This window comes from Rhinolophus ferrumequinum, chromosome 15 (assembly GCF_004115265.2).
Source record: "Rhinolophus ferrumequinum isolate MPI-CBG mRhiFer1 chromosome 15, mRhiFer1_v1.p, whole genome shotgun sequence".
NCBI classification, from domain to species: Eukaryota; Metazoa; Chordata; class Mammalia; order Chiroptera; family Rhinolophidae; genus Rhinolophus; species Rhinolophus ferrumequinum.
The window spans coordinates 35,659,032-35,680,577 of NC_046298.1; the positions used below are offsets into that span (position 1 = coordinate 35,659,032).

At 54.2% G+C, this 21,546-nt stretch overlaps 2 protein-coding genes across 4 annotated transcripts; one reads left to right on the top strand and one right to left on the bottom strand.

Annotated features, from left to right (window-relative positions):
• Nucleotides 1–4,255: 4,255 nt before the first annotated feature.
• FXYD3 (FXYD domain containing ion transport regulator 3) lies at nt 4,256–8,175 on the top strand. The gene is given in 9 exon segments (XM_033128557.1): nt 4,256–4,325; nt 4,880–4,964; nt 5,081–5,134; nt 6,224–6,256; nt 6,364–6,387; nt 7,281–7,369; nt 7,372–7,472; nt 7,790–7,827; nt 7,968–8,175. Coding segments are annotated over 7 exon segments (345 nt in total). The 5' UTR covers nt 4,256–4,325; nt 4,880–4,964; nt 5,081–5,094; the 3' UTR covers nt 7,988–8,175.
• An 835-nt stretch (nt 8,176–9,010) lies between these two features.
• On the bottom strand, nt 9,011–17,509 carry LGI4 (leucine rich repeat LGI family member 4). Of its 3 annotated transcripts, XM_033128441.1 has the most exons (10): nt 16,662–17,507; nt 16,188–16,259; nt 15,870–15,941; nt 14,375–14,446; nt 14,193–14,264; nt 13,805–13,974; nt 12,165–12,223; nt 11,489–11,732; nt 10,881–11,386; nt 9,011–9,996 (listed from the first exon to the last, which is right to left on the bottom strand). In XM_033128441.1, the coding sequence occupies exons 1-10, from the start codon at nt 16,832–16,834 to the stop codon at nt 9,682–9,684; spliced, it is 1,755 nt and encodes a 584-aa protein (XP_032984332.1). In that variant the 5' UTR covers nt 16,835–17,507; the 3' UTR covers nt 9,011–9,681. The 3 variants fall into 3 exon arrangements, with proteins under 3 accessions (XP_032984332.1, XP_032984333.1, XP_032984334.1); XM_033128442.1 differs by lacking the exon at nt 16,188–16,259 and having other exon boundaries at nt 16,662–17,509; XM_033128443.1 differs by lacking the exon at nt 12,165–12,223 and having other exon boundaries at nt 9,012–9,996; nt 11,489–11,653; nt 16,662–17,503.
• Nucleotides 17,510–21,546: the final 4,037 nt, after the last annotated feature.

Here is a 21,546-nt window from a genome sequence, read left to right on the forward strand (position 1 = left end):
GACTCATCCCAAAAGAGAGCCAACCTCCAACAAGAGGCTGCATGCCCCCCAGGGTCCCAGTGTGCACAACTTTACCCCTCCACACATCCACGGAGCGTCTCAGGTCCTACCCCTCCCTGCCATAAGCCCCAGCCCCAGCTCCAGCTCACTCTTGGATGTGGCATGTTCAGGGCCAGCCCTTGGAGGAAGCTATGGTTGGCCTGCGTTCGGCAATAGCCCCATAAATGTCTGTTTATCCAAAGATTCAGGAAATGAAGTTGGCAAAAGTCTCTAGGTGGTGGTCCACCAGGCTGAAATCAGCCCTTCGATGTGTTCTGTTTGACCTGCATAATTTAAAAAAAGAAAAAAATCTGATCCAATTTTTAATACTGGAAATCCCACCTAAAGATTCGGTTTTCTGATATCTATTGAAAACATAGTAGCAATTGGCTGGAACTGTGTGGAGGCTACCTTTCGTTTTTTACATTAAACGTTTTTTTCCCAAGGTCGTACATTTTCAGGATATAAAATTCAAAAGTACAGAAGGGCATATGATGATAAGTGAGTGTCTCTTCCACCCCGTTCTGCAGCCTCCCCAAAGCAACAAAATTTTATTCATACACAAGAATATACACAAACATTATTTTTCCCCTCACAAATGGTAACATGCTTCTCTACATCTTGCTTTTTTCCCTTAGCAAATTATCTGGGAAGTACTTCTTTATCTGTCCACGTGAGCTTGCTCCAGTCTTTTTGGTGGCTACCCTTTAGACAGGACAATAGTTCTCCTGTTTGCCACCGTACCTCATAATCTCACGCCTGTCCTGCTGCACTCCTTCATGATTCTTGCCTGGCCCCTTTGGCATCTGAGTTTGCAGACTCTGGCACAGGTGGACAAATCAAGCCTCCTTCTCCGGGAAGGAGCGCTCAGCCCCTCCCGCTCTCTGATGCCTGCAGTTCCCGGACTTCCCGGCAGAGGGAGAAACAACTCCACTCCTAGGACCACCTAAGGGGTCTCCCCAGGGATATTACAATCTTGAAATGTCTAGGCAAGAGATGCTATCTGCCCAGACACAAAGACCCTTTAGCTGGACTGGAATCCCCGCAAGGCCTCCCCTTCCTCTGTTTCTATTCCCCCCTGAATTTCCCACTTTGACAAAGCCCCACCCTTCCTGAGTGCTCCCTCCATTCCTTGCAGGGACTGGCCCCTCCTGACTGGGGGTCAGGGAGGGCTTGTCTTAGTCTAGGGCCTGGGATTAAGAAATTGCCTGGGGGAACCACATAAAGGAAGCATGCAGCTGGGCGAGCAATCCTGCTTCCCTATCCCTCCCTGCTGAGAATTGGGGGGTCCATTTTCCCTGCCCCCAGAAGACAGTCCCTAGAAGACAGAGCCTTGATCTTCCAAACCCCTTTTCCCTGTCCTTCACTCCACCCTCCCAATAGTACCCTCTCCCTGGCCTGGCTCCTGCAGCCCTCCTCCCCACCCCTCGTGGTGCTGTTGGGGGTCGCCTGGAGTCCAGCTGGTGGCCAGCATAGAGCCACCCCTTTCCTGGCCCTGCCCCTCCCCGTGACCCCAATCCTCCGCCAGCCACTCAAAGGCGCCTTGTTCTCCATCCAGCCCCCAGACAAAAGTCCTTCTGTCTAAAAAGGCTGAATTGGGGGAAGGGGGCACCCCAACGGGGACCATGCGGGGGCCTGCACAGACCCCAGCCGGAAGGAATGCATTGAGGAGGAGGAACAGGAGAGGGAGAAGAGAGAGGAAGGGAGCTGTGCCCAATGCAGCGGGCCTTATCCGGAGTGGGACACAGCCCCCCATCTCAACGCCCACTCTGTAGACCCAGGCTCCCAAATGGCACAATGAGGGAGGGGTCATGGTCTAAGGCCCAACAGCTCCACCCCTACCCTTTGTGCATCCCACGCCCACCTTATGACCTTGGTCATGTCAGCATCTTCTGCTGATCCTCAAACCAAGAGCAACAAGTGACTGGGAAGGGGATATTAGATCTCCCATAATCATCACCACTCCCTTCTCCAAGCTCCGCACACAGTCTAAGTAAAAGAAATTAAACTATTTTACCCCTATGTTGCCCTCCCCCACCACTCCACTAGACAGAAGCCCTGCTGTTATAGACCTGGACTTTCTTCCTTCCAGGTCCTTTTCTGAGGGGCAGGAGATTGAAGAAAGCCCCCTCCTCTAATGTGCGGGGCAGAGTTCCAGCCCATCCTGTTCTCTCTACACCTCTCCTGAGACTGCTATGATCTTAGACCCCAGGGAGCTCCCTGTCACTAGTGGGGACAGCAGCAGGGAACTGTCTCTTTAAGAGCAGGAATGGGGTGAGAGCCCCCGTGCTTTAGGGAGTCTGACTTGTTCTCTACCTGCCCAGCTTTGCCCAGGTTTGCTTAGGGCGTGGCAGCTGCAGATAAAGGCAGGACTCGGGCTGAACCTGGAACCTACATGCAGCCTGGGGAGCCACACAGGTGAGCGACTGGGGTACCCTCTCTCCAACCCCCTGTTGGTTCTACCCCAAACTATCAGCCCCTCCCCTCTCTACTCTCTGTTAAAGACCCTAGAACCTTCCTCCTTCCAGGTGCTTTTCTGGAAGGATAGAGGATTAGAGAAAGCCTCCCTCCCCTAATGAGGTTGTCCCCTCCAGTGTTCTCCTCTCAGGGGCTGGGTGAGCCAGCTGGGGTGAGGATGAGGCCCACAGGTAGGATTGGGGTGTCTGGGAAGATCAGGGGTGTCTGAGTGGATCAGAAATATCTGGAGTACCAGCGGTGTCTAGGTGGCCAGGGGTGGGGTGGGGGTGCCTGGATGGGGGTATCTAAGTGGTCTAGGGGTGGCTGGGGGTATCAGAGTGGATGGGGGTGACTAGCTAGACTAAAGATCGGGGTCCTGTGGATCTAGGAAAGGAAGATAATGTTTCCTGAGGAGCTGTAAAATGGGGAGTTGGGTAGAAGAGTTCAGGGACACAGGGAATCGTTCTGCATGCCTGAATGGCCTGGCCACCATCATGGAAGAACAGAGGGGAGAGCAGAGGGCAGAGACAAGACCTCTGGGGCCGGGAAGGAGCTGAGAGGGGTGGGCAGAGCCTCCATCTGCAGGCCGCGTTCCTCTCTAAGCCTCACACCAACAGCAGGCATTTCAGGAGCAGCCCAGGGACTCTTCCAACAATGGCCTGACCTGGGAAGAGGGCAGCAGACCCCCACACGCCAGCTCCCAGTGGCCGACCAGGGGAGAGCCAGGCTGGAAATGCTGTGCAGGGGCTGGGGCACAGCTGAGGTCGCCATCCGTCTCCCCTGACCTGGGGAGGCCTCACCGTGGGGCAGGGATCCATGGAAAGAGGCTTAAGAGCTGCGACTCGAGTCCCAGGTGACAGAGCATACAGCAGTAAGCTGAGCTCCTAGGGGTTACAGGGTTGCAACAGCAACGTGGGATAATCATAGTGCCAATTTCATTAAGCTGCGAAGATTATACACGTGAATAAGTGCACAGAACTGAGAACAGCGCCTGCCATGGGATGAACACTCAATAAACGCACACTCTCGTTACTAGTAACAGTATAGTCAGAGCGACAAAGCCTCCTAGGTAGCTTTAGACAACAGCCAACCTTCTAGAGACCTGATCCCAGAATCACTGGGCTGTCCTGCCTACACACCCATTCCAGCTCTCCCCAAAACATTTTGGGTTCCTAAATGCCTTAGTAATGCTCCCCAAAGCTACAGGGCCACTTCCTGCAAGAAACGGATGCTCAAAATAAAATTATGAATCCCGCATGTGGGATTAACAAGAAGCTAAGAGGATTCCCAGGACCTAGTGGCAAAGGGAGAGGGTGGGGTCTGTGAGAAAGAGCAGGAAACAAGAAAGCACCTGGGACGGGGGTTAGATGAGGGCAACAGAGAGAGAGAGAAGGGGGCGCTCTCTCCAGCTGTGAACAGGAACACAGCAGGAACTATTAAATGCGCTTGTTACTGGGCTTGGAGAGGATATGTGTTTTCCCGGCATGAAATGGGATGCATAAAAGATGACCTTCAGGGTGGTTGGGGAATAAATGAGTGAAAACCCAGCAGAGTCATTTGTCAGTGCCCCGTGCAGAGTAGATCAAAGTAAGTTTAAGCTCTTGCTATCAAAGTTATACAACATATGCTTGTGGCTGTGGAGCAGGGGCAGTTAGAGGGCAGGGGGACAACGCCCAGAGACTGGGGGCTTATCACAGGCACACAGGATGTTAGGAGGATGGACTAACCCCAGACCAGGAGGAGACAGAAGGGTCCTCTCCATGTTGGGCAAGCCTTTCTGGTGGAGGAGGAAGTTTGCTGCCAGGAGGAGCTTGCTGGCAGGGGCTGGGGTAGGAGCTGGGGCTGTGGCTTGGACTGGGATAGAGGCAGGACCAGGGACTGGGGTGGGATGGGTAGGATTGGGGCAGAAGCGGGGGTCAGGGGTCAGAGTGGCACAGAAAATGAGGCTGGGGCTGCAGCCAGGTCAATTCTTTTCCCAAGTCTGCCCCCTGCCCTCACCCCAGCCTTGTGTTCTCTCCTCCATACCCTGCCCTGGGCAGCAGCAAAGTCTGGGCATGGGAGGGCAGGCTCTGAGCTGTCTAAAGAAGACACTCCCAGAACCGGGCCTCCTGCCACCTGGCTTTTAACACTCCATTTTCCAAAACACCCTGAGGCTCTGAGAGTCCTGAATTAGGGATAGCTGCTGCAGAGGCAGGCCTGGTTTGAATCCCACCTCCTGGCAAGGAGACCCTGGTCACCCACTTCCACCTCTCAGAGCCTCAGTTTCCCAATCTGTGAGATGGGGATAACCATAGGCAACTTCTCCCTTATTTGGTTGCCAGGGTGATTCACTTAAAGCCTCAAGTCCATGTCCAGTGAGTTGTTATTGCTGCTCCCTCATCAGGTCTGAGCTCTCAGCCAGCCCTCACTGCATTTTTCGGCTCCTTCTGATCTCTAAGTCTTCAGTGCCAGCCTGTCTGCCCCCGGGGGTGAGCTGTGTACCCTGGGTGAGGAGGGGAGGAGGAGGGGATTGGGAACCAGAGGCCCTGGTGGCATCCTGGTGACCCTGCTAAAGCTGGACTCCCCGCCCCCCGCACTCCTCCAGGCCAGCGCTCCATCATGCAACAAGTGGTCCTGAGCCTGCTCCTTGTCCTGGCGGGTGAGTACCACCCCTGAACTGCCTTTCCCCTGAAACCTCATTGTCTTTCCCAGGCTTTCTGCCTCCCCTGTGAGGTGGTGACTGTCAGCTCTCTGAGGGAAAAGGTGTTGTTGCACTGGTGGTTTCAAGAGAACACAAAGACAGGACTTCTCATAGCAGCAGCTCACACAGCTACATGGTCACCGTCTTGATGTCTCATTGATGACATCAAGAGAAGGCTCAGCCTTGTGCTACTGTCTTTCACACCTCCCTGACACTTTATGATGAGGGGTGACTGGGAACTTAGTGGGTAGGTAGTAAGTTACTGATTGTGCCTCAGTTTCCCCATTGGTAAAAATGAGGACAACGATAGCACCTACCTATAGAGTCATTGTGAGGATTAAATGAGTTGGTACTTGAGAAGTACTTAGAACAGTGCCTCGTACACAGTAAGCACTACGTGTTTGTGTTTTAAATATAATTAAAAATTATTAATCTCCCTTTTAACAAAGGAATAACAGAGTTTAGGCCCAGAGCTAAAGCAGGTCAGTGCTTCTTGCCAGAATTTAATCCTAGGCCTGTGCTTTCATTGTATTTGTTTTTCTGTTACATGGGGCGAGACTGGTATTCCATTCAGGATAGTGATGACAAGTTGCCTTTTTAAATAAAGTTACTAAGTTTATAATGAGTAAGTTGCTTTAAAAGGAATGGTGAGCAAACGTGTGTGGAAGTGGCAGAATGTGGAGATCAGCTCTGAGAATGGCTGGGGACTGAGACCATCCATCGGCCATGTAGACAAGAACATTGCTCTGTTTCTGGAGGAGGCATGGATTAGCCCGGTGTCTGGAAACATCAGGCCAAAAGGTGGCCAAAAGCCACCCAGATTAAAACCTATTTCAGGAGGCAAAATGCTGGTGTGGGGCTGAGTGGAGAGTCCACATCTCGAGATAGGACGTGCTAGTTTGGGGCTGAACCCCTGCACTCTCAGGAGGCAGGGAACTATCCGTCGGGGGACCTTATTCTGAGGTCCTTGAGGCCCAGGGGCTCTGCTTGCCAGCTTCACTGAGCCCAGCGCCACCATCTCCTCTCCTTCCCCGCTTCTCTCACCAGGCCTGCCTGCCCTGGACGCCAACGACCCGGAAGGTGAGTCAGACTGTACTCGTCTTCCAGTCCCACCCCAAATTCTCCCCCGGGACCCCTGCATCCTGGCTATTGTCCTGAATTCATATTCCTTTTTTCTTTCCTTTTAGATAAAAACAGTCCTTTCTACTATGGTAAGGAGCTGGTGCCCCTCCCTTCGCCCTCAATATCCCCACCCGTCTTACTGTTTTGTGCCAAAGTTCCCACATAGGGTTGGGTGAGGGTCTGATGTGCATGAAAAGACACAAGGATAAGAAGGGACTTGGACTGGGGCGTGGACCAGTAAACACAGTGGATTCAGAGAACAAGACATACCAGTCTGGTCCTCGGGAACACGCATGACTATCAGGCAAGACAGTTAGACACACACAGGAAGTGAGGATAGTTCACAAGAAGCTGTTGCTATGGTTCAAATCAAGTCTTCTGGAAGAAGGGTTGACTTGAGAAAACTGTCCGGAGGTGCTGAGCTATTTGGCCCAAATCCTCCTGTGGCCTTCAGGGTCCAGTTGATCTGCTCTCTGGCACCCCTCTGTCCTTACGACTCCCCCCAACCCCCCGCCCCACTGCTTCTGCTCAGGCCATAATGGCCTCCCGGCTGTTGCTCAGACTGAGCAGACACACTCCCAGCCTCTGGACCTTCGTGTCTTCTGATCCCTCTGCTTGGAACACTTTCTTCTACGTTGCCCCATGGCTCCCTCCCTCTCCTCTTCAGGTCTCTGCTCAAAGGGGGCCCCTCAGAAAGACCTTCCCTGATCACTCTCCCTGAAAGTGCTGCCCTCTAACTTTCTGTCCCCTGGCCCTGTTTATATGCCTTTAGACTGCTGCTCTCCACCTGACCCTACATTAAATCCCTTGTCCCTTTCTTGTGTGTTAATTAGAATGTGAACACAGAAGGGCTGAGGTTGTTTTCTGCCCTGCTGTATTCGTAGCACCCTGTATATCATAGGCGCTCAATGCATCTTTGTCAAGTGGCTGGGATGGGGAGGACATCAGCCGGCATTGAGGGCCCCTTCTGGGTTTCTCCTAGATTGGTACAGCCTGCGGGTCGGTGGGCTCATCTGTGCAGGGATTCTGTGCGCCGTTGGCATCATCGTCCTCATGAGTGAGTGGAGGAACTGGCAGGGGAGTGGGCAGGGCAGGGCTGTGGGTCTCCTCTCCTGACCATTCCTCTCTCCCCAACAGGTGGGAAATGCAAATGCAAGTTCAGCCAGAAGCCCAGGTGAGATGGGTTCCCAGTGTGTGCCTACTTCATGCTGGTCAGACACCTTTTAGGGGTGAAAGAACTAAATCTCACAGAAAGAGGTCAGGCCTCCAGGGTCTGCCCTGGAGAATTCCTGTCACGAAGATTTTCCAGGTTTATTCCTCAGAGATGATAATGCTCAGAGAGCCCGTATCCTGAAATGTTTTGGTCCCTGGGATGGTACAACCCTCCGATGGAAAAATAGCCAGAAAGTGGAGGGGAAGTTGAGAAGCTTCTAGTCTTGAGGGAGCGGACAAAACCGGTGGGTACAGACCTCACCCCTTTTCTTTTCCTAGCCACCGACCAGGGGACGCCCCACCTCTCATCACTCCAGGTAAGACAGACACAGATGAGGCTGAGGAGAACATGAGACATGAGGGGTGTGTGTGTGTGTGTGTGTGTGTGTGTGTGTACGTGCCCTGGGGAGAAAGCACTCCAACCACTCTCACAAGCTGACCCCATCTCCTCTCCCAGGCTCTGCCCGTAACTGTTGAGGACGGATCAGCTGAAAGAGCATGGAGGCCTCTCTTTCCCCAAGTTCTGCCTCTGCACAGGACCTGCACTCCACGATGGAATTCTCCCTCCTCTCCTCAGACCGCCTTGCTAGGCCTCATCTCACCTCTCACTGGAGGGGTCTCTTTGTTCAATTTTTAATCTAAAATGATTGTGCCTCCTGCCTAAATAGTCTTGAGACTCCCTATGTGCGCCTTGGGGGCGGGGTTGGGGGCCAGGAGAAGGTAAATACAGACTGGGGGCTGCCACAGAAGCTGGAAGTTGAATCTCTTTGTTGGGAAAAAGCCCAAAGGCCTATTCCCTCCTGACCTGGTGAATGGCAGGGGTCTTATCTCTCCCTCCATGCCCATGGGAGCTCCGTGTGCAATGTAAAATTGTCTAGTATTCAAATGGGGGACATTTCTGAGACTGAAAGGGAGTTCTAAGCAGATCAAATGCCGGACACCGGGATCATCCTGCCATGACATGAGTACGCAAATAGTTTACGATTATAACAGTCAGACCCGTATGGCCCTTCCATTCGCCCCTGAGACCTCACTTGATTACGGAAGACCCTTCCTAATGTCCCTGTGAAAGCTTTACATAACCCCCCATGATAATCCTAATAACATATCATGGCCGTATGGTGAGAGAACTTCCAACAAGCCCCAAACTCCCTTGAGGCTCCCCAGTACTCAATGAGACCTCCAAAATGTCCCCAAAAGCCACCCCCAAAATTCCTAAAACCCCTCAAAACACTTCCAATATCTACAGTGCTCTAAGATATAACCCCAAGAAGAGACCCACAGTAAACCTGTGACCTGTCCCCTGATGATGTCCTTATATGTCTCAGACATCCCATGAGCCCCCCATAATCACGAGCCTACACTCCTTAGAGACCTCCAAAAGCTCACTATTGGCAGCCAAATGCACCACTGGGATCTCCCCCTCTACAGCACGGCTCCCTGGACACTGCCCCCCACCACGCCCCTCAGGAGACACCCTCTCCCAGTGATCCCACAACAACAGGTAGGGCAGGTGCACAGCGTGTTTATTGAGCTCATATACCTTCTGCCCTCACCCCTGTCACCCACTTGGGAGAGGTAACCGGGGCTTGGCCGTAACAGCTCTCGCTTTCCCACCTACTCCCAGGCCAAGAGCAAGAGGGACGACACGCTGGGCTTCCGCCACAGCCGGCGTGGGCACAAGCAGCAGAGGAAGTTAGCAAGCCTGGCAGTCCAACCAGCCCAGCAACTGATGATGTCATGGCGGCGTGCACTAAAAGCGATTGGCCAGATTGAGTTTAGAGGAGAAAGGAAAGCTATTTCCTCCTGAGTATTTTCACGGGGAGCAGGAGAGGTGCGGGTGGGTTGAGTGGGAGTGGGGGTGCTTCCAGACCTCACGGAGCTCTGCACGTGACTCCCACCATGACTTCTGTATTCTGCCTCTATGCCGCCTTCTGAGCCCCCACATCACCTGTGGTGGGGGGCATTTGCCCCCAGCCAAGATGTTACTAAGACGGGAAGGGCAGCTTTTGCGTTGAACTTGCCCTGTGGCCAGTATCTCACAGAACCAGCCATAATTCCAAGTGGGGCCAGGAGGTCAGTCAAGGGGGTGTCCAGAGGCCTAAGACTCCCCATGCCCCACCCCCATCTCCCACCCCCAGCCCCAGCCAAGTCCAGGGTCCTGCCTGGTGTTAGGCACTGAGGTCTAACTCGTGAACCTGGTAGATCTGTGTGGGGCCCTTGAAGCAAGCAGCAAACAGGAAGCGTCTGCTGGCCACGGTGATGTGGGCAAAGGCCCGGGGGGCCACCAAGGTCGGGGGCCCCAGCTCCTGCAGCGGTTCCAGGAGCCCCTTATCAGGGTCAAGGTGGAAGACCTGGCTGAAGGCGAAGTCGCTGCCCAGGATAGCCAGCTGGTCCCTGGCGATGAGCAGTGGCTGGAAGACGTGGGCACCACGTGAGGGAAGTTGCTGCAGCAGGCGAAACATGGAGCCATCCCAGCGCATGACCTATGAAGTGTGGCCACTAGTTAGAGCCTGGCGTCCAGAAAGGCCATGCCTGTTGGCAGTCCTCTAGGCTTTGGAGGACTTGGAATAGCCTGTAAACAGAGGCCTGTAGGTCCCCAAACTCCTGCAGCTTTCTTATCTTCATAAATGTCACCACCCAGCTGCTCAGACCACAAACTTAGAGTCATTCTCGGCCCTTCTCTCTCCCACACACCCTACAACACAGAATCCATCAGCAGTGGAATCTGTCAGTTTTACGTACTATGGTGTGTATTTCTCAAGTCTCCTCTGGCCGCACTCCAACCCAGCCACGGTCACCTCCTCCCTGGTCTCCCTACTCCTGTCCTTGGAACTCTAGTGTGCTCTCCACATAGACACCCTATGAACACCTGAGTCAGATCAGTGCCTTCTAGACTCGGACTCTCCCCCTGGCTATACCTCACTCTGGAAGGAGAGTGTTGGAGGAGGTGGGCGTCAGCCTTGGGGCTTCAGGGTGTGGTGTTGGAGTTAAATGTAAGTACTGGAGTGAGTCAGAGCAGAGCCGCAGGTTGAGGGTAGAATCAGAATCTCGGGGCCAGTGTCAGTGTTGGGGGAGGAGGAGTGGTTTAGAGTCAATATCCTTGAGGGGTCACAGACTTGGAGTCAGTGTTGAGGTTGGGGTCAGAGTTCAAAGTGCAGCACATTAAATGGGGTTGGAGCTTGAAGGTCACTCTGTGAGACTGGGTCAGAATTTAGAGGCCAGTGTGCAAGGTGGGGTCAGTGCTGAAAGACTTAGCCCACATTGCGTAGTCAGAGCCGAAAAGCCAGCCCTGAGTGGGAGTCAGCTGCGGGTCAGTCTGGGTTTGAGGCCTCTGCTACCCGCCCCACCTGACCGGGTCTGGGCTCACCATGGAGTCCCCGATGTAGCGTGTCAGGCACAGGAACACATCCCCACTGGCCTGGAAGTGGCGTGTGGCATAGACGTCCTCAGCCTCAGGGATGTCTGTGCGCCGCTCAAAGCGGCCTCCAGACCAGTGGAAGAGCACGGGCCGCTGGGAGGCAGAGGCCAGCAGCAGATGGGGCCGGCCGTCCAGCTCGAGGACCTCAGCATCTGTGTCCCGGTGCCAGGCATGCAGGCTCTGGCGCGGGTAAAAGCCGGGCCCATCACGGCACAGCAGTGTGGTGCTGCCTGCCTTGGAGGCGTCAGCCACCACGAAGCAGGGCTGCCCGTCCAGCCACAGGAGTTCGGCGTCATTGGGCCGTAGCAGCCGTCGTGGGGCCAGGGCTTGCGTGGGGGCCAGGCGCAGGCCAGGGCTGGGCCTGGACCACAACTGTGAGCCTCCCCACAGGCGGGCAGCCAACACAAAGAGGCGCAGGCCCAGCACCAGCGGCTTGCAGGACACCACCGAGGGCGCTGTGAGGGAGTCAGGGAGCAAGGGGCAGATCAGGCCGGTTGGGCAGGGCAGGCCCACCAGGCAGGCTGCAGGGGCAGGCAGGAAGATGGCAAGGGGCTCACCGGACAGCTCTTCCTCGGGCCGGAAGCGCTGCAGGCTGTAGTCCCAGGTGAGAATCAGGCAGCGGCCGGCGAAGGGCTGTGCCAAGATGATGTGGGGCTCCCCCTGGTAGGAGAAAGACTCCACGCCCAGTGCCGACTCTCCAACTGTCTGGAACCAGGACAGCTCTGGGGGGTGGCAGGAGAAAGTCAGGCAGGCTCGGGGGACCCCACGGGTCCTCGTCGCTGAGCCTTGGTTTGCGCATCTCTGAAATGAGGACCATCATGGTATTCGTCTCATAGGGACATAGAGTGGAATCTTTTCATCTATAGCTGCACCAACTCACAACAATATGGTAATCCTTTATTTCCTAGGCTTCGTGGCACCATCAAATAGTTGCTTAGAAACAGCATGTGCAATAATTATTTTAATTTCACAAAATCCCTATGAGGTCCAGCCCGTTATTATAGCCACTTGACAGTGAGGAAACTAAGGCTGAGAGACACAGGCAGCCAGTTGTCCAGTAAAATCCATCCTTCCCATCTTCCGTGAAACAGGATTGGAGCTGAGCACAAAGCTGCCCAGCTAGAGGCCAAATTATCCCAGCACTCCTCCAGCACCTTTCCGGAAGGTAGGTGTGGCCACGTTCAGACGAAGTTCCCAACAGAACAAGGGCAGAGTGGAGGCCGTAATGCTCACCTCTCTTGTATGAAGACGGTTCGCCCTGGACTTGGTCTTCTTCCCCTTCTCCCCATGAACTGGCAGATGGACGTGCCACAACTCAGTGTCAACCATGAAAACCAGGACGACACCCAAGGGCAGCCCCACTCTCCTGAACTGCTCACCTCAGACCTTCTGTCCTCTGTAATTCATAGTATTTTGAGCCTCTTTGTTATAGCAACCTAGCTTTTACGGTAACGATGCACCCAGGTTGCCCAGCGTAGTGGTGGTAGAGCTGGGCAGCTGACTCCAAGTCATAGTACTTCACTCTATGTGCCAGGCCATTTCCAGGTGCCAGGGTTGAACTACCAAGGATACCCACCCAAAGAGGGATCTTTTAAAACTGTCCAGCAAATTATCATCCTCGGCTCAAAACCCACCATGGCTTCCGACAGCCCTCAGGGTAAAATCCGCTCTCCATTCTGTGGCTTCCAGTGTCCTGCACAGTGAGGCCCCTGTGCCTTTGACCTCATCTGCATCTTTCCCTTCACTCACTCTCCCAAGCCAGACCTACTTCCCTTTGATCCTCAAACAGGATAAGCTCTATGCTGCCTCAGGGCCATTGCACATGCAATCTCTTTTCTTCACAGTGCCCTCCTCTCTGTATTTCTCTTAGCTGCATCCAGACTTAACATCATCTCTTCAGAGAAGCCTTCCCAGATGCTCCATGTAACGTAGGACCCTCCCTGAATGTCTCTCATCGCTTCCTGTGTTCATCACAACATACAGCATACATTTACTTGTGCAATGTTTTATGCAATAGCTGTCTCCCCACTCCCAGGACTGTGAGGCCAGGGCTCAGAGCTACCTTCGTCACCACAGTGTGCCCATTGCCTCTCACAGGGCTGGGCACAGAGAGAACCCTGGTGAATGTTGGTTGAATAACTGAATCAAGAGAACCTTTAAGTTACATTTTCTTTTCTATGAGTCCCACGGACCTAAAACACGTCTTACACTTAGATGATGATGGTGATGATAGTTTTTTTTTATCATATTAACAGCTTTCAGATTGGAACTCAAATGTCCACTCCTTCAGGAAGCCCTTCCTGACCCTCTAGCAATGTCTGGCCCTCGCTCTGGTTCTGGGCTTCTGCAGCCCTGCAGGCTCCCCACTTCCAGCCCTGACAACTCTGTGCTTCCCCAACACTGGCCCTGATCATTCTGGGCTATCTTTGCCGTCCTCTGGTCTGTGGGCTCTGTGAAGGCAAGACCCAGGGCTGTCTTCATCACTGCCATGCTCTCTGCATTGTCCAGTACCCATAACGGTACCAAAATGATCATAGGAAGTATTTTAGAAGTGGTCATTTTTATATTAATAACATCAAGAGCGAACAGTTATAAAGGCCTCCCATTCTAGGCCCTGTGCCAAATGCTATGCAGGTGTGGACGCATCACTGAACTCTCAACAGCAATCCTATGTCACTGTTTATTACCTCCATTCTACAGATGAGAAAACTGAGGCTCAAGGAGGTGATGCTGCTTGCTCAGAGTCCCACAGCCAGGAAATGGCAGAGTTGGAAGTGAGGTGAACCCTTCAGCCCTGGCCACTGTCCCCCTGATCTCCCGCCTTCTTCTGGGAACCCCGGCTGTCCCTCCCACCCAGCCGGGAAAGCCCCCACCTATGGCTCTGCACTTGAACGTCTTGGGGTCCAGGTGGCGGAGCTGCATGTGGGCCAGGGCGGCAGGGCCGGCGCAGGCCCCAGCCCCCACGCTGGCGTTCACGGTGGGCATCCACTGCAGCAGCCAGAGGACACGGCAGTCACACTGGAACTGGTTCCCTCGGAGGTCCCTGGGGCAAGAGGCCGGGGAGGGGCTGCGACCCGGCTTCCACCCCCTGGAGGCCACACTCCCCACCCCCTCCCCAGGCGAGGGTTCAGGATGGGGTCCCACAAGTGGTGTGAAAAATATGTAAGAACCATCGCAGCTGCACACATTGTGGGCACAGATATCCCCTCCCCTCTCAAATAATCCCACCCACCCCCACCCACCCAGCCCCCTGAGCCTCACACATGAGTCAGGGTCTCCAGGCCTCGAAACAGGAATCTGGGAAGGGTCTCAAGATGGTTATTGGCCAGGCTCCTGGTGGAGGGAGAGAAGGAGGCGGGGTCATCAGCTCCTGTGTCCCTGGGTGATGGGGTATGGGGAGCCTGTCGGGGCGGGCTGGGGTGGTGGAAGGGTGAGGCACGCACAGGTGTGTGAGTGAGCGAAGTCCTCGGAGAGCATTCTTAGAAATGGAGCCAATCTCATTGTCCTCGATGAAGCTGTGGAAGGAATGGGGGCTGAGGAGGAGACCCTTGGTTTCCTGCTGTGGCCCCATAGTTTTTAGGGGAACTCACCCCATGAAAGCCATAGGCCACTGGAATGTGTTGAATTCTCCCCCAACACTTGGTATAATCCCAGAGGAAGCCTCCCCAGAAACCTCTTCTCACCGAGATCCCAGCCCACAGTCCCGGGAGCCAAGAACCTGACCCATCTGGTCATTGCCAGCCTTATAGTGACTCCTGTCACCACCATCACCACCCCTGCCACTATGGTCACCAATACCAGCTCTAGCACCTTTATCACCACCGATACCTCCACCATCATCTATTATGACCAACACCCATGTCTCTACCATTGTCATCAACCCCAGTACCAATAACTGCCATTATCACCAACACTGTATCATGCCACCATTGTCACCAACAGTGCCACCACCATCACCAACACCATCACCACCACCAACATCCCTCCCATCACCAACACCGACACCATCACTACCAACCCCCACACCAGCAAACCTAAAAGCATCACCAACGACACAGCCTTCACAATCAACACCAAAATGACTGCCACCATCGTCACCAATACCCGCCACCATTATCACAAGCATCAGCACCAGCACCAGCATTGCCAACACCAATGAGGTCACCATTATCCCCATCACTCACCTCCTCGCTCACCACCAGCACCACTAGTGCCACAATTTGCATACATACCAACACCTCCACCATCACCACCAAATCCAATACCAACAGTGTTTCCATTACACCAACACCAACATTCTACCCACAGCAGCACTAACACCAGTACCAGAATTACCAACGTCCACTATACCGATCGTTATCACTGGTGCCAACCTCTCAAACTTCATCCGGAGCAGACCAACAGCACCACCACCGTGGGGTCGGGTCTGCCATTTTTATCAACATCATCTACACTCCATCATCCTCAATAATGCCATCTTTTCCTCGTGAGCAGCAGCAACAAGTTCACCACCATTATTCTCACCAACACCAATACCAGCATGGTCACACGGTCGTCACCACCACCACCATTGCCAACATCCCCACCTAGCTCAGAGTTGTTTCTTGTTAATTTGAAATATTTCCTGTCTCTGGCCTCTTTGCACACTCCCTGGGCTCCCATAAGTCAGGTAGGGCCACAAACAGTCTCGGGTTATCCAGTTCCTTTGTGGATCTCCAAGCACAGAGAGGTGAGGTGAGCAGGCTGAGATTTCAGAGCTGAGCAGCAGCCCTGACCCCACCCAAGAGGTCAGGCCCCTTGTCCCTCAAGAAGAGACTTGTCCAGACACTTCCTCCCCAAGGCAATAAGCCCCTACTTCCCCATACTCTGGGAGTCACAGAGGGGCCCTCCTTCCTCTCCCAGGCCCCCATTCCTGCCCCATCCGCTGGCTTCACTCACAGGTATTGCAGGTGGGACAGGCCAGCAAATGCATCATCCTCAATCACGGAGAAGTAGTTGGATGTGAAGAGGCTGGCAAGGGAGCAAGAAAGAAAATTTTCCAGAGTTGCTGCCCCTTATCTGACATTTTAACCTTGGCCCCACCCTCAGCCCACATGGGCGTGGTCACCCACACACATGCATGCAATGTGAGTATGTGCGTGGACACAGATGTTTTCACAGACACACACATATCCATATGGGTGCCCACCCCCACATGCATGTGCGTGAACACCCACTCCCTTGAGCTTGCTGTCGGCTCAGCTGGGTCCCACTCACAGCAGGTGCAGTGATGGTACCCTCAGGAAGCTGCCGGCCTTCAGCTGGGTGACTCCCGTCCTTACGAGCGAGCTGGGGACATGGGCAATAGTGGGTGAGAAGAACACTACTCCAATACTCCCGTCCCATCCCAGAGCCATGTCCTGTCTGGGGGGCCCTGGCATGCCCCCCTGCCCTGGGTGTATTTCCCCTACGTCTCAGGGAGACAGGCATTTGCCTTCCTCGCTTGGTGAGTGTCCTGGGAACACTTAGCCCACCCCACTATCCTTCCTCGGGGGCCCCTAATACTGCCCCTGCCCTTTGGAATTTCCTTTCCCCTCCCTTCCAAATCCCAGCAGCCCCCTTTGGGGCATCCCAACATCCTTTGCTGCCCACCTCCCATGATCCTGACAGGCCCTTGTTTCCTCGAGGACCCCAGCATCCTGCCCCCAACCCCTGGGGTCCCAGGACTCCCATGTCCACCCTTACACTCACAGTGACAGCAGGGTCGGGGAGAAGCTCTCGGGCAGGTCCGGGGAACCTTCACACAGGGCACTGTCTTTGGAGCAGGAGCAGCTCAGAGGACACTTTCCCTTTGGGGGTCTCCAGGCCACCCCAGCCCCTGCCTCAGCCAGCAGCAGAAGCAGCAGAATGCCTGCCCCTCCCATGCCCCCTCACCCCTGCTGAGGCACCAGCTCCTCTCTGCCCACCCAGCTCTGCCCAGGCTGCGGCCACTACATCTCCCATGCCAGGCGACCCTCCATTCCGCCAGCTGGCACGCTCTGCCCTGGCTTCTCTCTCCTCTTTCTGTTCTCTCTTTCAGTCTGTCTTTCTTCCTATATCTCTTTGGCGTTTAATTTTCTCTCTCTCTCTCTCTCTCTCTCTCTCTCTCTCTCTCTCTCTCTCTCTGACTCTCTGACTCAGTGAGTGAGTTAGTCTGTTTCCTACTTTCTATCTCTGCCTCTCTTTATTTCTGTCTTTGTCTCTGTTTTCTGTCTCTGTGTCTCTCAGTCTCTGTTGGCCTCTCTGTGTGTGTGAGTGTGTGTGTGTCTCCCTCCGTCTTTATTTTTTATCTCCCTTCGCCTCCTCCCACGCCCCTTCTCCCTAGAAGTTTGGGAAAGGGACTCACTGGGCACCGGGTGTGCCCAGCAAAGCCGGGTAAGAAAGAAGAGAGGGTCAGAGGCCATAAGAAGAGCAGCCCTGGGGAAAGGACTGGATGGCCCCATGGGAGGGGAGGGGCCACCGAGGGCTGGAGCTGCCTTGGCCACTCCCTGCCAGCCCCCTGCCCAGATTCCCCACTCAGGGAGTGTGAGGAGGATGTCACCAGGGTGGGGACCGGATGGCTCTGCAGGCAGGAGGAGGGTGGGAAGAGAGACCACTGAGGGCTGGTGCCGCCCTGGCCACGCCCAGACAGCCCCCTCCCCTGGCTCCAGGAGGGTGTGGTGGGCGGGCGCTGTCACCAGGCTTGCACGGGCCAGCTCAAGTCCCGCTACTCCCTCTGGTGGATACATTCGGTAGCGCGCTACCCTGCCCCAAACCCACAACCTCCCTTGCCCGCCCCAAATTAACCCCTTGAATGCCCACCACCCACTGAGGGTAGGGAATCCACCCAAGGAAAAATAATGATGATGCCACCTCCTTCTTCAGCCTTGACTCTGTGCCAAGCTCTGCCCTGAAGGTTGATCTATTAGCTCCTGACTTCACCACAGCCCGCTGAGGTTGATACTGTTGTATGGCCATTTTACAGATGGACATTCTGAGGAGAGAGGTCAGCTAATTTGAGATCTAGGTTACCCAGAAAGGGCAGGGCCAGGACTTGAGCCCAAGCGCCAGCTCCCGGGCTTTGCCACATGATATTGCATTCTTTCTTTGGAGATCAGAACTCAGGGATAATGATTGTTTTTATTTGGACTAAGCTTTTTAGCAGTTTGGATAGATTCTGTCCATTAAATGAGAAAAATAAATTATGGGCACTTGTTACCCAGCCCAAGATAGTAGTAGTAATATTCACTGAGCACTTACTGTGAGTAAGTGAATTTACTCAGTCCTCACAACAACCCCGTGAGGTGAGTTGTATTCCTCATCCCCATTTTACAGATGGGGAAACTGAGGCATAAGGAGGTTGAACGATTTGTTTCATGGCTCTGGACAGATCTAAACCTAACCACTCCCCCCCGCCACTGAGTAAAATACACAGCCTCTCTCTTCTTGCTGCACACACCCAGAACATTTGGGAGACAAGGGCCTAGTCAGCTCAGGCAGGGTCACACAGATCTGGATTACAGGTCCAGTTCTGCGTGGCTGTAGACAAGTCATTCATCTTCCCTGATCCTGTTTTCCCATCTGTCAAATGGGACAATCATGGCATCCACTTCCCAGGTGTGTAGAGCACTCAGTGAGATGATGGAGGCAACGTCCCTGGCTTTGGGTTCAGTGCAGGGTGGGCATCGCTGCACTGAACTGGTGGACTTGGGTGGACTCTGGACCCAAGTGCTTGCCTGCACCCAAACAGCTCTGTGCCAAACAGCAAGGCTCTCGGGTCTTGGTTACCTCAGCTGTAAAGCGGGGATGATAAACTTTTTACAGGGTCTTTAAAAAGATAAAGAACTTAGTGCCAGGGCACAGAGGGCAGACTGGCCTAAATCCATATTCACAGCATGCCCTCCCTAGCAGGGTTCTCACTCCAGTTTATGATAAGGATGACCATGACGATAATGATAGCTAACTTTGTTGTCACTGACTGTATGCCAGGCTTGATCCAAATGTTTTACCTGGATCATTTCACGTAATTATCCCAACCTCCCTCTAAGGTGAATACTATTATTATCTCCATTTTACAGAAGAAGAAACTGAGCCACAGAGAGGTTAAGTCATTTGCCCAACATCCCACAGCTAGAAAGTGGTTGAGCCACTCCACTCTGGAGTAGCTGGCCCTGTGAGGGGAGAAAGCCCAAGAGTCGCTGGAGCTGGCCGGGCGCTCCCCTCCCAGCTTGCTCCTTGTCACACCTCCCCAATGCTATGTAAACATTAGGGTTATCATTAACCAGGGGCTGCTGGTGACCCTGGGGTGCCAACCCAGGAAGGGCAGAGGCTGACGGCTCAGACAGACGGGGATGAGGGAGACTTTTGAAGGCCCCTGGGTCCTCTGAGGCCATGTGCACACATGTGTGTGTGTGTCGGGTGCACCTGTGCCTGAGTGAGAACACGCCCACCTGCCCCTGACGCCGTGTCCTGCAGAGGATGGGATTCGGCTGCCCCTTCTGACCTCTTCGACTGGAAGGGGACGCAGTTTCTGTCCTTAACTACCAGGGGGACCCTGGGAGAATTAGCTCCACTCTGCTCAGCCTCAGTTTGTTCATCTCTAAAATGGAGTTAATAATAAGACCTCTGGGTCAGAGACCTCTGAGCCTGGCCTGGGGTTACACGTATGGACTCAATGATTTCTCTACTTTATAGGATGGGAAACTGAGGCACAGAAAGGTCACATGGGCTGCTAAAGGTCACACAACCAGGAGCGGCAGAGTCCAGACCTGACTGCAGATTTCTCTGTCACCAGGGCCTTATGAATTTGACCTGCCCTTGAGAACGACAGGTGTGTGGTCCTCCAGAGGGTCCTAGAGACGACGTGAACTCAGGGAAGGGGAGGTTCAAGGTTAAACACATCAACCCACATTTGGTGGTGTTGGTGTGTGAACACAAGCACGTAGGTTTGTGCGTCTGTGGTGATGTGGCCAGTTGTGTGCCTGTTTGCCTATGCATGAGGTTGTGAACACAGGTGTGTTGTCTACCTTTGTGGTTATGTGTAAGAGTACCTGGTTGTATGGCCGTGTTCTTGACAGCGTTTCTGCTTCTCTGTGTACCCATGTAAAGGTGTGTGTGTCTGTGTACATGAGCACACAAGTTGGTGGGCCTGCACATCTCTGAGATTATGTGGGAGTGCTGGCTGGGTGTCTATGCCTTTGCGTGCATTTATGTGTGCCGTGTGTGTATTGGTGTTTCAGTGCCGTCATGTGTGAGTGTGTCTTCATGAATGTGTATCTTTGTGACCATTTGTAAGAGGGGACAGGTGTGTGGCTGTGTCTTTGTGCCTCTGTACAGGTATCCATCTGCATGAATATGTGGTTTTTATGTTGCGTGGGTACACAAATGTGTTTGTCTTGGTGTTTTGTGACTGGTGTAGGAGGTGCTGGCTGTCTGTGGGGGCCCTTGGGTTTCTCTATGGGTGTGTTGCTCTGTGTGCGTTTGCCTCTGTGTTTCTATGTATATATACCTATGTATTTGTGTGCTTTTGTGCCTGTTTACCTGGGTCTGTGGGTTTCTGTGTGTGTGTGTGTGTGTGTGTGTGTGTGTGTGTGTGCACCCTGGGGACCTCACAGTCAGCAGCGGAACACACACACACACACACACACACACACACACACACTTGCACACAAACTGAAATGTCCCCCGAAAGCCCGGTAGTGCTTGCTGATCAGGGCTCTGAACACGTGGGTCAGGGGGCAGTGGGCTCCTTAACACTGAGGCTGGGTGACCTTAGGCCCCACCCAGGCACAATTTCCAGGGAGCAGCACAGAAAATCATTGACACCCACCCTTCCACTCCAGCTCAGAAGCATTCTGAGGTGGGCCCGAGGCACGCAGGTGTGTGCGTGTACGTGTGTGCGTGTGTGTGTGTGTGTGTGTGTGTGTGTGTGTCTGTGTCTGCAATCCAATCCTCCCTACCAGCACCTCCTTTCCCCAACGTGGCTGCCTACTGTTCCTCCATCTGAGCTGAGAGAGTTAACCTAGCGGGCCAGGGCGGTCTGGGCTGGGGGCCGCCCCCTGGCCCCCCTCCAGCCCCGGCTCCAGTTACAGCTGCTGGTTGGGGAGGGCACAGCTGGGGTGGGGCTGGGAGGGGAGACCGCTGGGGGCGGTGCATCCAGCTCTGGGCCAGGGGGTCCAAAGTGCTCGCCTGGTCACAGCCAGACTTGGGGGCCTTCTTTCTGCAGGGGACAGCCTGATTGGGGTGAGCGTCCCCCACCCCTCCCCTCCTGGCCTCACCCCTTGCCTGGCTGGGCTGCCTATTTTGGGAGCAGGAGTGGCCAGCCTGCGGCTTCCCAAGCGGGCTAGACCCAAGAGGAAGGGAGTGTGGTTGGGACGTTGGGGTTCCCCCAGGGGTGGGAGTGTGGGTGCAACTCCTCCCTTCCCCGCTGCTGCCCCCGGCTGGTGTGGGTTATGGACACTCACATGTGTAGGTCGGATTGCGTCACTGTTTGGGGGCATTAGAGGCCTAGATGAAGAATAACGCCTGCCTGATTGTGTCTCCACCCCACGTCCTGCTCCAACCAGAAGTGTGGGGAGCGGGTGCTGTCTCCATTCCAACCCCACTGTGTGCGCGTGCA

What these genes read in the sequence shown, in the direction of transcription:
- LGI4 (XM_033128441.1), bottom strand. Translation starts at nt 16,834, where the DNA reads ATGGGAGGGGCAGGCATTCTGCTGCTTCTGCTGCTGGCTGAGGCAGGG. An exon ending in CTGTCCCACCTGCAATACCT is followed by an intron (nt 14,447 to 15,869) that starts GTGAGTGAAGCC and finishes TTCCTTCCACAG; the next exon opens with CTTCATCGAGGACAATGAGA. An exon ending in CTGGAGACCCTGACTCATGT is followed by an intron (nt 13,975 to 14,192) that starts GTGAGGCTCAGG and finishes CTCTTGCCCCAG; the next exon opens with GGACCTCCGAGGGAACCAGT.